The following is a 15,724-nucleotide window of genomic DNA, read 5'->3' on the forward strand; positions in this document are numbered from 1 at the left end:
GCAACAGATGATTTTCATTTTCAGGCAAGTATAACTACCTCCACAATGCTACCCAGCTGTCAGTGATTACAGCATACCATTTGGGGAAATGCATGTCTTAGAATTAATGAAACAGGTATTTAGAGTCTTCAGTTTATCCAGCTGCCTTAGCTTGCCTGAAATCTTACTAGTAAACTCACTGATTCTGGGACCATCCAGAAGTTGGAAATTCCCAATGTGGAAGAGAAATGGCCATGAGAGAATGCCTTGTGCATACCTGGCACAGAAAGGAAGCTAAGGAAAAGCAATCCAACACAGACATTGCCACCCACAGTTGTATGGAAGGCAAAGTATCAGTGAGAAAGAAGCTGTAGTAACATCAGTGTTGGAGAATCTATTTATTATAGGGTTAACCTCTTGTACCGTAATGGACCTTAAATGAGCACAGAAGTCTGGTCTCCAAAGTGAGACCTAAAGGAAGATGATGCCAACCAGAGCATGGAGGACAGACTGGAAGTTTTCCCCTGGCACAGGCCATCAGTAATCAGCTGTTGATATGCCTATGTTAATTGTCTGGTAAACTCGTGGTGCTGTTTTGGCTCTTCTCAACTAGTTCACTTTTTAAAAATTTAAGCACCTCATTAAAGAAACCCTTTTAGATGTGGTAAAGCGAAACAGTCTACTAGGTAGGGCCCTACTAAGTAACGAGAGATCATCATAATACTATTCAGGGACTATTAAAATCGTCGACTCTCGGGTTGGCCATGCTAAGCAACTGGTATAGAAATAAGCCATGGCGGGGTTAGATTTACAGTTTGAGCACATCACTGATTTCCTATTTATATCTCTCCCCCATAATACCAGATACATGGTAGTCACTCAACAGGACAGATATTAAATAACAAATGACACAATACATGGTTTCAAAAGGGTGTTTACTATTTGGCCAAACAATATTTTTTAATTGTCAGTCATAAAGTGAAATACATACTAAAATATATATTAAATATTCACCAAATCTGCATTGCTGCTACATGAAAACATTTTTTGGTTTGTTGGAAAATGTAATTCCTGAGATCATTGTTGGGCTTTGTCAATCATTTTCCTCACCATCAAATCACCTTAAGTGACTTGGGAGTGTGAATCTAGGATGTTCAATTTTAGACCAATTTTCTCTATCTTCTACATGAGTAAACAGGCTCTGTCTTTTATAAAAGGTAGAAAAATAACCATGGTGTGCTAATTTTTTTCAAGGTATACCATATGGAAAAGTGTAGGCTGAACACAAAGGAAGTCTTTTCTGAATGGCTCTCGATCACACATAAGGAACATATGTTTTCCAGTTAATCTGTCCTTGATGTACAGCAGTCCAGCTGTTGTTTTGCATTTATTAAAATATTCTCTGCTAAATAATTATGTTTGTCTTTAAAAGTAAATTGCATAAAATTACATCCAATTTCTTTCTCTAAACCAACATATTCTTCACCTTCACAAAGCAAACACATGGTGCACTGAAACCGAGGTGTTACCAGCTTTACATACTGTTCTGCCATTTGTGAGGGGTGCAACCACAACATAAGTCAGAAAAAAAGCTATCCAGCTTTTCGTGGAATCTGGTGAAGTTTACACTTAGTGATAAGCCTCTAAGCCTGAACTTAGCAGGGCTAGCAAAACTTTATTAATTTCCTAACTCCTATTATTTTAGAATGGTTTTCAAAATAATACTGCAAGTTCCTAATTGAAATACAAAACAGAACAAAAAGCTGTGAGAAATCTTTTTTTCCTTTGGCTCCTTAAAGACTTGGAATCATTTATATTAGTGTTGCATACATTTTACCTTCTACGTTTTGATGTACTTGCTCTTGAAAGCACTGGAACAAATTAATTGAAATAAAACCTCTCTGAAACCATTTGAATCTTTGATCCTACCATAGAGTTTTAAAGGCTTTCAGGATATAACTTGTATTTTCCCCTGAGTCTGAGTGTCTACATGATTATAGAATGCATGTCTCTTGCTTCATGGTGATATCCAATATGCATGGAATACTGAAAAATAGGTGTTTCCCAAAGGCTCCTATATACCAGGCATCTCAGACTGACACTGAAAACCTTTTGAAGCATTTTTAACAACAAATAATGGACTATTTCACAGACTGATGCCAATAATTAGTTTTCTTGACCTACAGTTGAAAGCAAAATTATCTTTTTAACTAAATAGGATCAGCTTCAAAATCCTTTTTGGAGATGTTTTTATCTGTTAAATGCCTTTATTAACAACACCATCTTCCATTTTCTATTACTCCAATTCGATTTCTCCTGCATACAAGGTAATGAGTAGAATGGCTGTGAATCCAGTTAACATTCCAGCATTCTGAATCATGAAGAAGGTGAAATCGGTTTTTCTTCCAGTTACCTTTTCTCTCAGCATATCATTCATCTCTGGAAACTAGAAGACAGATATATTGTTAGATAACTGTTGCCATCTTGTGGCAAACCACAAAACAGTCACTTAGAGGCATACCTTGGAGACAGTGTGGGTTTGGTTCCAGACCAGTGTGATAAAGCAAACATCTCAATAAAGCAAGTTACATGAATTCTCAGGTTTCCCAGTGCATATAACAGATATATTTGCATTATACTGTAGACTATTAAGTATGCAATAGCATAATATCTAAAAAGGCAATGTATATACCATAATTTTAAAAAATACTTTATTGCTAAAAAAAATGCTACCATTCGAGCTTTCGGTGAGTTGTAATCTTTTTGCTGGTGGAGTCTTGACTCCATCTTGATGGCTGCTGACTGATTAGAGTAGTGGTTGCTAAAGATGGGAGTGGCTGTGGAAATTTCTTAAAATAAGACAACAATGACATTTGCAACATCAATTTCTTTCCTTCGTGAAAGATTTCTCTGTAGTGTGCAATGCTGTTCGACAGCATTTTACCCACAGTAGAAATTATTTCCAAATTGGAGGCAATCCTCTCAAACTCTGTCCCTGCTTTATGAACTATGTTTGTAGAATATTCTAAATCCTTTGTTGTCATTTCAGCAATGTTCACCAGGAATAGATTCTGTCTCAAGAAATCACTGTTTGTTCCTCCGTAAGAAGCAACCCCTCATTCATTCTAGTTTAATCACGAGATTGCAGCAATTCAGTCCCATCTTCAGTCTCCACTTCTCATTCTAGTTATCTTGCCATTTCCACTACCTCTGCAGTTACTTCCTTCCCTGAAGTCTTGAACACCTCAAAGTCATCCATGAGGGTTGAAATCAGCTTCTTTCCAACTTCCATTAATGTGGATATTTTGACTCCTTCCATAAATCACAAATGTTCTTCATATCATCTAGAAGGATGAGTCCTTTCTAGAAAGTTTTCAACTTACTTTGCCCAGATTCATCAGAGGAATCACTATCTACAGCAACTATAGACTTACAAATTATTCTTAAATGATATGATTTGTAAGTCAAAACTGCTCCATGGACTGATCCATGCACTGCGGAATATATGTTGTGTTAGCAAGCATAAAAACTTTCATCTCCTTGTACATCTCCATAAGAGCTCTTAGACGATTTGATGCACTGTCAATAAGCAGTAATGTTTGAAAGGAATTTCTTTTATTTTTCTGAGCAGTGGGTCCTAACAGTGGGTTTAAAATACTCACTAAACCATGCTGTAAACAGATGTGTTATCATCCAGGCTGTGTTGTTCTATTTCTAGAGCACAGAGTGAATTCAACATAATTCCTAAGGGCCCTAGGATTTGGGGAATGGTAAATGATCACTGACCTCAACTTAAAGTCACCAGCTGCATTAGTCCCTAGTAAGACAGTCAGCCTGTCCTTTGAAGATTTGAAACCAGGCATTGACTTCTTCTCTCTAGTATGGAAAGCCCTGGATGGCATGTTCTTCTAACAGAAGGCTGTTTCAGCTACACTTAAAATCTATTAGTTTAGTGTAGTCACCTTCATCAGTGATCTTAGTTAGATCTTCTGGATAACTTTCTGCAGCTTCCCATCAGCACTTGCTGCTTCACCTGACACTTTTATGTCATAGAGATGGCTTCTTTCCTTAAACCTAATGAATACACCTCTGCTAATGTCCGGTTTTTCTTCTGCAGCTTCTTTACTTCTGTAAGCCATCATAGAATTGAAGAGAGTTATTCCTTGCTCTGAAATAGGCTGTTGCTTAATGGAATATTGTAGCTGGTTTGATCTTTCTATCCATACCACGTAAATTTTATTCATGTCAGCAATAAGGCTGTTTTGCTTTCTTAGTATTTGTGTGTTCATTGGAGTAGCACTTTTAATTTCCTTCATCAATCCTTTCTTTGCAGTCACAACTGGGCTATCTGGCAAACAAAGTCTAGTTTTTGGCCTGCCTTGGGTTTCAACATGCCCTCCTCACTAAGCTTAATCATTTCAGGCCTTTGATTTAATATGATAGATGTGCAGCTCTTCCTTTCACTTGAACACTTAGAGGCCACTGTAGGATTATTAATTGGTATAATTTCAACATTGTTGGGTGTCAAGGAATAGGGAGGCCCAAGGAGAGGGAGATGGAAGGATGGCTGATCAGGGGAGCAGGCAGAACGCACACAACATTTGTCAATTAAGTTCACCATTTTATACAAATGTGGTTCATGGCATCCCAAAACATAATAGTAACATCATAGATCACTGATCACAAATCACTATAACAGATATAATAATAATGAAAAGGTTTGAAATAGTTTAAAAATTAACAAAATGTGACAGAGACAGGAAATAAGCACATGCTATTCGAAAAATGGCACTGACAGACTTGCTTGAGGCAGGGTTGCCAAAAACTTTCAATGTGCAAAAAACCTAGCATTTACAAAGTGCATTAAAGCAATGTGCAATAAAACAAGGTGCTCCTGTAACAGAATGCTGGGAGGGGTGGTATGATCATTTACTTTGGATGTTTAAAGGTTTTAGTACTGATAGCTTAATAGGAATATCTAGTTCTTTCAGGCATCAACAAGAGTAAAAGTACTGAAGTAGTATTTTTCTCCAACTGAATCAATCAGTGGGATGGAATTTACCTCATTTTATGTTCTCTTTCTCCTTTTCCATTACCTGCTCTCTATGCTTCACCCATCCCATTCTCTCATGACCTCAAGTTACCCAGCAAAATCTTCACACCTACCATCACCTATACCAGAACTTGTATTTCTCTAATTTTTCAGTGGACTAAATCCTTCACATTTCACCTTATATCTTGCTAAAACACTTTTGCTAGCTAATCCTAGTTTATTCTAGATTCCTTTATTATCATCTCTCATCATATACTCTACTTTCTCTCTTATTTCATAGCATTTTTCATTATTTGTAATTATTTAGTCATCTGTGTGATTTTTTGTTGTTGAATTTAAGGATCCCCTCTTTCTAGAGGAAAAACCCCATGAATGGAAAAGCCCCTTGAACTGTGCCTATTTTGCTCACTCCAGGATGAGTATTATTTCTTATTATTTCTTTAAACTGAACAACTCTAATAAGATTCCATTCTTATATCAGAAAGTAAAATGACTATAAGATAGTATGAGACATTAATTTTGTGAAAAAACTTATAAATGTAGCATTGGTTCTAAGAGATGAAATCCTTGCTCTTCTGAGGGTCTGCAGAGAACCATGAACAGAGCTAGATAAATATAATTTGGAGGTAAGAATGCAAATAAAAAAATCAAATTCTTAAATTATGTATGTAATACATCCAGTTCCAAATGCAAAAGAAATATTCCTTGATTTTCATACACTACCATATTATCATTTTATAGAAAGATTTCCATGATTTATTTGAAAATGCACAGGATATTCTCTCTCTTACACACACACGCACACTCTTTTTTTTTTTAGATGGAGTCTCATTCTGTCGTCAGGCTGGAGTACAGTGGCACAATCTCGGCTCACGGCAACCTCTGCCTCCCGGGTTCAAGCAATTCTCCTGCCTCAGACTCCCGAGTAGCTGGGACTACAGGCACCAGCCACCACGCCCGGCTAATTTTTGTAGTTTCAGTAGAGACAGGGTTTCACCATGTTGGCCAGGATGGTCTAGATCTCTTGACCTTGTGATCCGCCTGCCTCGGCCTCCCAAAGTGCTGGGATTACAGGCATGAGCCACCGCACCCAGCCATGCACGCTCTTTTGAGCACATACGCACACATACACACAGATACAAAGACACAGACATTGAACAGATATAAATATATACTATGTCAAATAACTATTGTCAAAATTTTACCAATTTTAGTGTACCAGTTTTAGTTTAACCCAAAAAGCTGTCACTGTTTAGAACTTTGAAATAACAAAATGCTATTTACTCTAATAAGTTATTCCTCTTCCAAATGTGACATAGACACAAAAGAGGGAGAAAAAGGAGAAAAAGTCCTATAGGGACATACTACAACATAAGACAAGATGTACCAACCACAAGGGGAATAGAGATAGACGAAAATATCTCTATTTCAGCAAAAACAAATCATTTCACCTTCAAATAATATGATTATGTTTTAAAGAACCAGTGAGGATCAGTTTCAAATTACTATTAGTGTAAACTACTCAAGTAGAATGATCTGTTGAAATGGGATTGTTCTGAATTACAACAGAAAGGCCTTCCACACTGCGGAAAGCAGAAGGCCACCCTTAGTTAACTTATAATCCAGATACTCATTTCCAAATTTTAAATTAAAACAAAATACAAATTTTAAGCTTCTTACCATATCTGCCAGAGAAATATAGAGGAACATGCCTCCAGCAAGTGCAAATATAATATTTGGAGCGAAATTGTTGCCCACCAAAATGCCAAAAGCTAGCCCAACATAGCAGGAACATGCAGAAAGGAAGTTGAATAGCAAGGCTTGTCGAGTGCTCATCCCTGCATTGAGTAGGATCACAAAGTCTCCTAGAAGAAGAAGAAAATATCAAGTGAATAGTTTTTTTTTTTTTTTTTTCTGGATGAGATCAAAGATAATCATCAATGTCCAACAAGGTCTTCATTTTAGTGCATCAGAAGGATTTTAAGAGCATGTCACCTGAAAAGTCTCATTCCACTGAAATCAAGAAGTAAGCAGACTTTTACAATATAAGCAAAGCTCCTTACCTAACTCGTGGGGAAACTCCTCACATAGGATTGCTATGGAAGTACTGAGTCCCTGAAGGAGAGACAAGGTGCAGGAAGCCCCAATCGCCAGGCCATCAATGAAATTGTGGAGGGCATCGCAGAGCGTTATCATCCAGGCAATCGTCCCTATTTCTGACAGTTTGGGCCCCTTCAAACAGGTACATGAACTTGGCTCTTTTTTTCCATCCTAGCAGAAAATCAATTAAAATGATAACCAACATTTCTTGAAAGTCTCAGAAATACAGGCAAGTTGGAGATGGGTTATGTCTTGAGAAAAACAAATTGTTCCAACAGAAAGTCTTTCAGAGTAACTAGGAAACCCTAATAATATATAACAGAGCGAAGAAAACTTATGGTCGAGAGAAAGGAAATTAATCAACTGACACACCTCGAATAAGCCACTAACGGATATTTTCCTTTACTTTCCCTTTAAAACAATTCTTTTGACTTGTATAAACTTCTTCCAAGTGCCTTTCTAAAATGTAGCAGATATTAACCTAAGAAATTTATTTATACACAAGATTTAAAATGAAGGAAGTTATTCAAAGACTAAACTTAAAAGTCTTTTTCATGTTACAATTTAAATATGAAATCCACAACTATAGCATGATGACATCAGCAACATTTGTTCTAATACCTCCTATGCCACCATGTGACAGGGAGCAAGTTATCACAGAGTTCCTTCGACTGTGAAATGAAGACATTGTACTAAATGATTCATTTATTTATCAACAACTTATTGAGTTTCCATTCTGTTCCAGGTACCCTGTGGAGGGTTTAGGCTGTAACAATATGGTCCCTACCAGCTCCAAAGCTTAATTATTTTCTTAACAAATTGCATGAAGTGTAAATGGAACAGGCTAGCCTTTACACTAACACTTCCTTTCATGTAGAAACAATAAAAAAATAGAAAATCCTGTGATGGACTCTTTGTAGGAATTTAAGATTTCCAGAAAATTTACAAAATTGTACAAAATCAAATGACAAATGCCAACTAAAACAGTTTCCAGAAGTTGTAGAAAAAGATAAAATGCAAATTCATTTTTAAGTACAAAAGCAGTTTGCAATTAACTGGAGAACATTTTATTCCTAATTCTCCTCCTCTCACCTCTACCTAAGCAGCTAATCATTATATTTATTGAACTTCTGAAATTTGTAAAACACTCTGTTGAATGCTATGGGAAATACACAGAAATGGAAAACACAGCTTCTGTCTTCAAGAAGTGTATTTACATTGGAGAAACAAGTCATAATATATATGGATACATTTAAAAAAACATGCAATATATATCCAACAGAGAGGGGCTTACTTCAGAGCAACCATCTAAGAGGTTTTACAGTTACTCCAATATCACTTCACTACTCCAAACACTTTGGGGACCAACACTTTCAGAATCAGCCTTAAATCCTGCAATACATTTCTTTACTATTTCATTAGTGGCAAATCTGCACCTTTGGATTTTTGTTTGTTTGTAGGCACAGATAAAAGCATTTGGAGCAAATATTTTTTTAATTAGTATGAAATGAATGGGAAACTGTTAGTAATAGGATTCATCATCACGGTCATCAACAATGTGGTCGTAGTAGAAATAGTAACAGCAAAGGCACATAGCATTTATAATGTGCTAGGCACTGTTCTAAGCACTTCAAATACCGAATTCATTTGGAACAATTCTATGAGGAAAGTACAACTTACCATCATTTTATAGTTGAGGAAATTAAAGCACAAAAAGGTTGGTAAACTTACCCAGAGATACAAAAAAAGAGTGAATGGGCATTTTTGGCAACAGTGCTTTACTACTACAAACATATCGGGGATGGGGATTCTTCTCTGTAATAGGATCTGAAGGTAATTCGCAAGGAGACTTCCCCACCTCTCAGAAAACTCTTCTGAACGCTTGACGCAACATTGAGTAAGTATCAAATCTTTTTTATTTTAAGAAACAAAGTTTATCCGCATAAAAAATTCTATCTTTTCTTAAAATGTGGGCTTTTTACTTTATAGCTGTATCTTAAACGCACAACACAATAAACAATCATAATTTAACACAGGTGGATCGGGTAGTTTGCATAAAAAATGCCCCAGAGCGGGAAGCAATTACAGCTGAAGGAGAAGCAAAGGTGGTCATAGGGAAAGCCACAGAGGAAGTGACCTGGGCTTTGTAAAACTTAATGCCATGATATACTTAATGAGATTATTTTGAATTAAAGCAGTTGTTTTCATCTTCCAATCTAATTTGTCTAATTACATGTTTAAAATTTCCTTATTGTGATGATTTCAGAAGAAGACTACAAAACCAAGTCTTGACTACCTGATATCACATACAGAGTCTGTATACAAACACCCTTAATTTTACAGAAGAAATTAAATTAATATATCAGGAGTGATTCTCTTACCTCTAAGTACAGATATTATTGGCTCTATTTATTATGCCTCATATTAGCTCTATGAGCTTTGGTCCCAAATGATACTGTTGAGCAGGTAAGAGTTATACATTTTTAATAGTTTTGGAACAAACCAAAGTCAGCAAACCTTCACAGAAACTTCTTTTTTAATTCACCTAGAATTAAATCACTGAGCAGAGAGAACACTAAATTCAAGTTCCTGTAGTTAAATTAGTGAATATGCCTATCTCTCTCTTTCCTTTTTAAATTTTTGTTTTCTATTGTTATTGTTGTTCACTTGCTTGCTTTCTTGTCTGAGTTTTACTCTAAATATGAGGCTATTTCTATCCTCAGCCATGATGAGGCAATTCAGCCTAGTGAAAAGACACTAAGTCTGGAATCTAAAACTGAGTTCAAGCTTGGCTGTGAGAAGAATTACCGTGTAATCTTCAGCAAGACTTGTAACACCTTTCACTTAGTTATTAATGGGGATGGAAGTCAAAGCAATGTGTAGTGTTATCAGAATGGGGGAGAAAGAATATCATGCACCAAAGTTAAAAAAATAGAGGGAGACTATGTTGAATCCCAACATAAATTGGAGGGCAAAAAACAAAATTTTTTTCAAAAAAAGTACTTAGAAATTAAAATGGAGAAAACAAATGGGCTTACTGCAGAACAGTTTAAGGGAGGAGAAAGTTGTAGAGGATGAGGAGGCCTGGGGGAATAGGGAGCACAAGGAAAGGGAGAAGTAGCATGAGGAGGAGGAGGAGGAAGAAAAGTATAAGGAGGATGAGAAGGAGGATGAGGAAGAGGAAGAAGAGAAGGATGATTAGGAGGAGGACAAGGTGGAGCATGTGGAGAAGGAGGAAAAGGAAAACAGGGAGAACAAGGAGAAGGAAATGAGCAAGCATGAGTAAGAGGCGCATGAAGGAGGAGAAAGATAAGGACATAGACAAGAAGGACACAAAGGAGGAGGTGAAGAATATATGGAAGAGTCTCTTTTAATAAGTACAGAATGTGAATCTAATTCTATTCCACTAAATCTCATAAAAGGCTATCACAGAGGATAGCTTCAGTAATAAAGTGAACAAGAAAATCTGATTGTCACTCAGTATCCTTCATCAACCATCCAAATGTTTGCTTAATGGACCCACATATAAAGCACAGAGTGGTGCAGAGGGAGGCTATATATAGGTTCAGCATTCTCTTCTCCTACCAGGGGGGATCTGGCTTTCCAGCACTAAAGAAGTCCCAAACTTCAAAAGCCAAGGCTGATGCTGAGCCCCCAAAAAGCTATCACTGTCCAACAGGGCAAGAGGACCAGGTGGCTGTATGTGGTAGCAGAATGATTCCACTGGATTCCTCCCATTATAAGGGGATGCTCTTGGACTCACAAAGATAGACATATACAATATATGTCTTCCCTGCCTTCAGTGCCTCTGCAAGCACCATCATTCACGGACTTATAGTGCAACTGATATATAGCCAAGGTTTCCTGTGAAAACTATCTCCTAACCATTTTTTAGCAAAGGAAGTGAGACAGTGGGCTCAATACATATAATTCATGGATCACATCACCTGCACCCTCTAGTAGCAACCAGTTTGGCAGAATGATGAAATGTCCTGATGAAGCCTCAGCCAGGGTGCAAGCCAAGAGATAACACCCTGAGAGGTTGGAGTTCTGTTCATAGGTTGGGCAGCCAAGTATATGGTGTCATCTCTGCTGTAGAGAATGCACAAATCCAGGAACCAAGAGGTGAGAGTAAAAGGGGTATAGGTCAGGCTCAGTGGCTATCCCAGCACTATGGGATGCCAAGGGGGAGGACTGCTTGAGGCCAGGTGTTCAAGACCAACCTGAGCAACATAGCTAGACCTCGTCTACACAAAAAATATATTACTTTGGGAGGCCGAGGCAAGCAGATCACGAGGTCAGGAGATCGAGACCATCCTGGCTAACATGGTGAAACCCCGTCTCTACTAAAAATACTAATGAAAAAAATTAGCCGGGAGTGGTGGCGGGCGCCTGTAGTCCCAGCTACTCAGGAGGCTGAGGCAGGAGGATGGCGTGAACCCGGGAGACAGAGCTTGCAGTGAGCCGAGATCGCACTATTGCACTCCAGCCTGGATGACAGAGCGAGACTCCATCTCAAAAAAAGAAAGAAAGAGAAAAAATTACCCAGGTATGGTGTCATGAGCTTATGTTCCCAGCTACTCGAAAGGCTGAGGGAGAGTTACAGTGAGCTATGATTGCGCCACTGCACTCCAGCTGGGCGACAGAGTTAGACCTTGTCTCTAAATAAATAAACAGATAAATAAAGTAATCTATCTTATTTTTATGCCTAATACACCACTTAAAGAATTCTTACTGACAGGCCAGATGGCCAAGTAGGAACAGCTCTGGTCTGTAGCTCCTAGCCAGACCAACGCAGAAGGTAGGTGATTTCTGTATTTCTAACTGAGGTACCCAGTTCATCTATTCAGGACGGTCAGACAGTGGGTGCAGCCCTCTGAGGACGAGCAGAAGCAGGGTGAGGACCCAGGAAGTGCAAGGAGCCGGGGATCTCCCTCCTGGAGCCAAAAGAGGCCATGAGGAGCCATGCCATGAGGGACAGTGCTCTCCAGCCCAGATACTATGCTTTTCCCAAGGCCTTTGCAACCTACAGACCAGGAGATTCCCTAGGGTGCCTACACCTCAAGGGCCCTGGGTTTCAACCACAAAACTGGGTGGTTGTTCGGGCAGACACCAAGCGAGCTACAGGAGTTTTTTTCCATACCCCAGTGGTGCCTGGAACACCAGCAAGACAGAATCATTCACTCCACTGGCAAGGGGGCTGAAGCCAGGGAGCCAAGTGGTCTTGCTCAGCGGGTCCCACCTCCATGGAGCCCGGAAAGCTAAGACCCACTGGCTTGAAATTCTCGCTGCCAGCACAGGAGTCTGAAGACAACCTGGGACACTCGAGCTTGGTGTGGGGAGGGGCATCTGCCATTACTGAGGATTGAGTAGGCAGTTTTCCCCTCATAATGTAAACAAAGCCTCCAGGAAGTTCAAACTGAGCGGAGCCCACCACAGCTCGGCAAAGCCACTGTAGCCAGACTGCCTCTCTAGATTCCTCCTCTCTGGGCAAGGCATCTCTGACAGAAAGGCAGCCGCCCCAGTGAGCAGCTTATAGATAAAACTCCCATCTCCTTGGGTCAGTGCACCCAGGGGAAGGGGTAGCTCTGGGCGCAGCTTCCGCCAACTTAAACATTACTGCCTGCCAGCTCTGAAAAGAGCAGCAGATCTCCCAGCATAGTGCTCGAGCTCTGCTAAGGGACAGACTGCCTCCTCAAGTGGGTCCCTGACCCCTGTGCCTCCTGACTGGGAGACACCTCCCAGCAGGGCTCAACAGACACCTCATACAGAAGGGCTCCGACTGGCATCTGATGGGTGCCCATCTGGGACGAAGCTTCCAGGGGAAGGAGCAGACAGCAATCTTTGCTGTTCTACAGCCAATGCTGGTGATACCCAGGCAAACAGGGGATAGAGTGGACCCCCAGCAAACTCCAGAAGACCTGCAGAAGAGGGGTCTGACTGTTAGAAGGAAAACCAACAAACAGAAAGCAATAGCATCAACATCAACAAAAAGGACGGCCACTCAAAAACTCCATCCGAAGGTCACCAACAGCAAAGACCAAAGGTAGATAAAGTCACCAAGATGAGGGAAAACCAGCACAAAAAGGCTAAAAATTCCAAAAACAAGAATGCTTCTTCTCCTCCAAAGGATCACAACTCCTCACCAGCAAGGGAACAAAACCGGACGGAGAATAAGTTTGACGAACTGACAGAAGTAGGCTTCAGAAGGTGGGTAAAAACAAACTCCTCTGAGCTAAAAGAGCATGTTCTAACCCAATGTAAGGAACCTAAGAACCTTGAAAAAAAAGTTAGAGGAATTGCTAACTAGAATAGTCAGTTTAGAGAAGAACATAAATGATCTGATAAAGTCGAAAAACACAGCACAAGAACTTCGTGAAGCATACACAAGTATCAATAGCCAAATCTATGAAGCAGAAGAAAGTATATCAGAAATTGAAGATCAACTTAATAAAATAAAGCATGAAGACAAGATTAGAGAAAAAACAATGAAGAGGAACAAGCAAAGAATCCAAGAAATATGGGACTATGTGAAAAGACCAAACCTACGTTTGATTGGTGTACCTGAAAGTGATGGGGAGAATGGAACCAAGTTGGAAAACACACTTCAGGATATTATCCAGGAGAACTTCCTCAACCTAGCAAGACAGGCCAAAATCCAAATTCAGGAAATACAGAGAACACCACTAAGATACTCCTTGAGAAGAGCAACTCCAAGACACATAATCATCAGATTCACCAAGGTTGGAATGCAGGAAAAAATGTTAAGTGCAGCCAGAGGGAAAGGTTATGTTACCTAAAAAGGGAAGCCCATCAGACTAACAGCGGATCTCTTTACAGAAACTCTACAAGCCCGAAGAGAGTAGGGGCCAATATTAAACATTCTTAAATAAAAGAATTTTCAACCCAGAATTTCATATTCAGCCAAACTAAGCTTGATAAGTGAAGGAGAAACAAAATCCTTTACAGACAATCAAATGCTGAGGGATTTTTTCACCACCAGGCCTGCCTTACCAGAGCTCTGAAGGAAGCAGTAAATATGGAAAGGAACAACCAGTACCAGCCATGGCAAAAACAAAGCAAAATGTAAAGACCATTGACACTATGAAGAAACTGCATCAACTAATGGGCAAAATAAACAGCTAGCATCATAATGACACGATCAAATTCACACATAACAATATTAAGCTTATATGTAAATGGGTTAAATGGCCCAATTAAAAGGCACAGACTGGCAAATTGGATGAAGAGTCAAGACCGATCAGTGTGCTGTATTCAGGAGACCCATCTCATGTAAGAAGACACACATAGGCTCAAAATAAAGGGATGGAGGAATATTTACCAAGCAAATGGAAAGCAAAAAAAAAAAAAAAAAACCCAAAAAAGCAGGGGTTGCAATCCTAGTCTCTGATAAAACAGACTTTAAACCAACAAAGATCAAAAAAGACAAAAAAGGGCATTACATAATGGTAAAGGGATCAATGCAACAAGAAGAGCTAACTATACTAAATATATATATGCACCCAATACAGAAGCACCCAGATTCATAAAGCAAGTTCTTAGAGACCTATAAAGAGACTTAGACTCCCACACAATAATAGTGGGAGAATTTACCACCCCACTTTCAATATTAGAGAAATCAATGAGACAGAAAATTAACAAGGATATTCAGGACTTGAACTCAGCTCTGGACCAAGCTGACCTAATAGACATCTACAGAACTCTCCACCCCAAATCAACAGAATATACATTCTTTTCAGCACCACATAGCACTTATTCTAAAATAGACCACATAATTGGAAGTAAAACACTCCTCAGCAAATGCTGAAGAACGGAAATCATAACAAACAGTCTCTCAGACCATAGTGCAATCAAATTAGAACTCAGGATTAAGAAACTCACTCAAAACCACACAACTACATGGAAACAGAACAACCTGCTCCTGAATGACTACTGGGTAAATAATGAAATTAAGGCAGAAAGAAATAAGTTCTTTGAAACCAATGAGAACAAAGACACAACGTACCAGAATCTCCGGGACACAGCTAAAGCAGTGTTTAGAGGGAAATTTATAGCATTAAATATCCACAGGAGAAAGTGGAAAAGATCTAAAATTGACACCCTAATATCACAATTAAAAGAACTAGAGAAGCAAGAGCAAACAAATTCAAAAGCTAGCTGAAGACAAGAAATAACTAAGATCAGAGCAGAACTGAAGGAGATTGAGACATGAAAAACCCTTCAAAAAATCAATGAATCCAGGAGCTGGTTTTTTGAAAAGATTAGCAAAATAGATAGACTGCTAGCCAGACTAATAAAGAATAAGAGAGAGAAGAATCAAATAGACACAATAAAAAAAAAATGGTAAAGGGGAGATCACCACTGATCCCACAGGAATACAAACTACCATCAGATAATACTGTAAACACTTCTATGCAAATAAACTAGAAAATCTACAAGAAATGGATAAATTCCTGGACACATACACCATCCCAAGACTAAACCAGGAAGAAGTCGAAACCCTGAAAAGGCCAATAACAAGTCTTGAAATTGAGGCAGTAATTAATAGTCTAACAACCAAAAAAAGCCCAG

The 15,724-nt window shown here is 38.9% G+C and overlaps 1 protein-coding gene across 4 annotated transcripts in view; it reads right to left on the minus strand.

Moving 5' to 3' along the window:
• Positions 1-897: 897 nt before the first annotated feature.
• Positions 898-15,724, minus strand: part of SLC39A8 (solute carrier family 39 member 8) — an 84,955-nt gene continuing 70,128 nt past the window's right edge. For all 4 annotated transcript variants that reach the window (XM_063705449.1, XM_004040202.3, XM_055385415.2 and 1 more), the window contains 3 exons: positions 7,096-7,303; positions 6,713-6,897; positions 898-2,425 (listed from right to left, as the gene is read on the minus strand). In XM_063705449.1, coding sequence (XP_063561519.1) covers positions 2,276-2,425; positions 6,713-6,897; positions 7,096-7,303 — 543 coding nt within the window. In that variant the 3' untranslated portion in view covers positions 898-2,275. The remainder of the gene's footprint in view (positions 2,426-6,712; positions 6,898-7,095; positions 7,304-15,724) is intronic.

This window comes from Gorilla gorilla, chromosome 3, assembly GCF_029281585.2.
Source record: "Gorilla gorilla gorilla isolate KB3781 chromosome 3, NHGRI_mGorGor1-v2.1_pri, whole genome shotgun sequence".
NCBI lineage: Eukaryota > Metazoa > Chordata > Mammalia > Primates > Hominidae > Gorilla > Gorilla gorilla.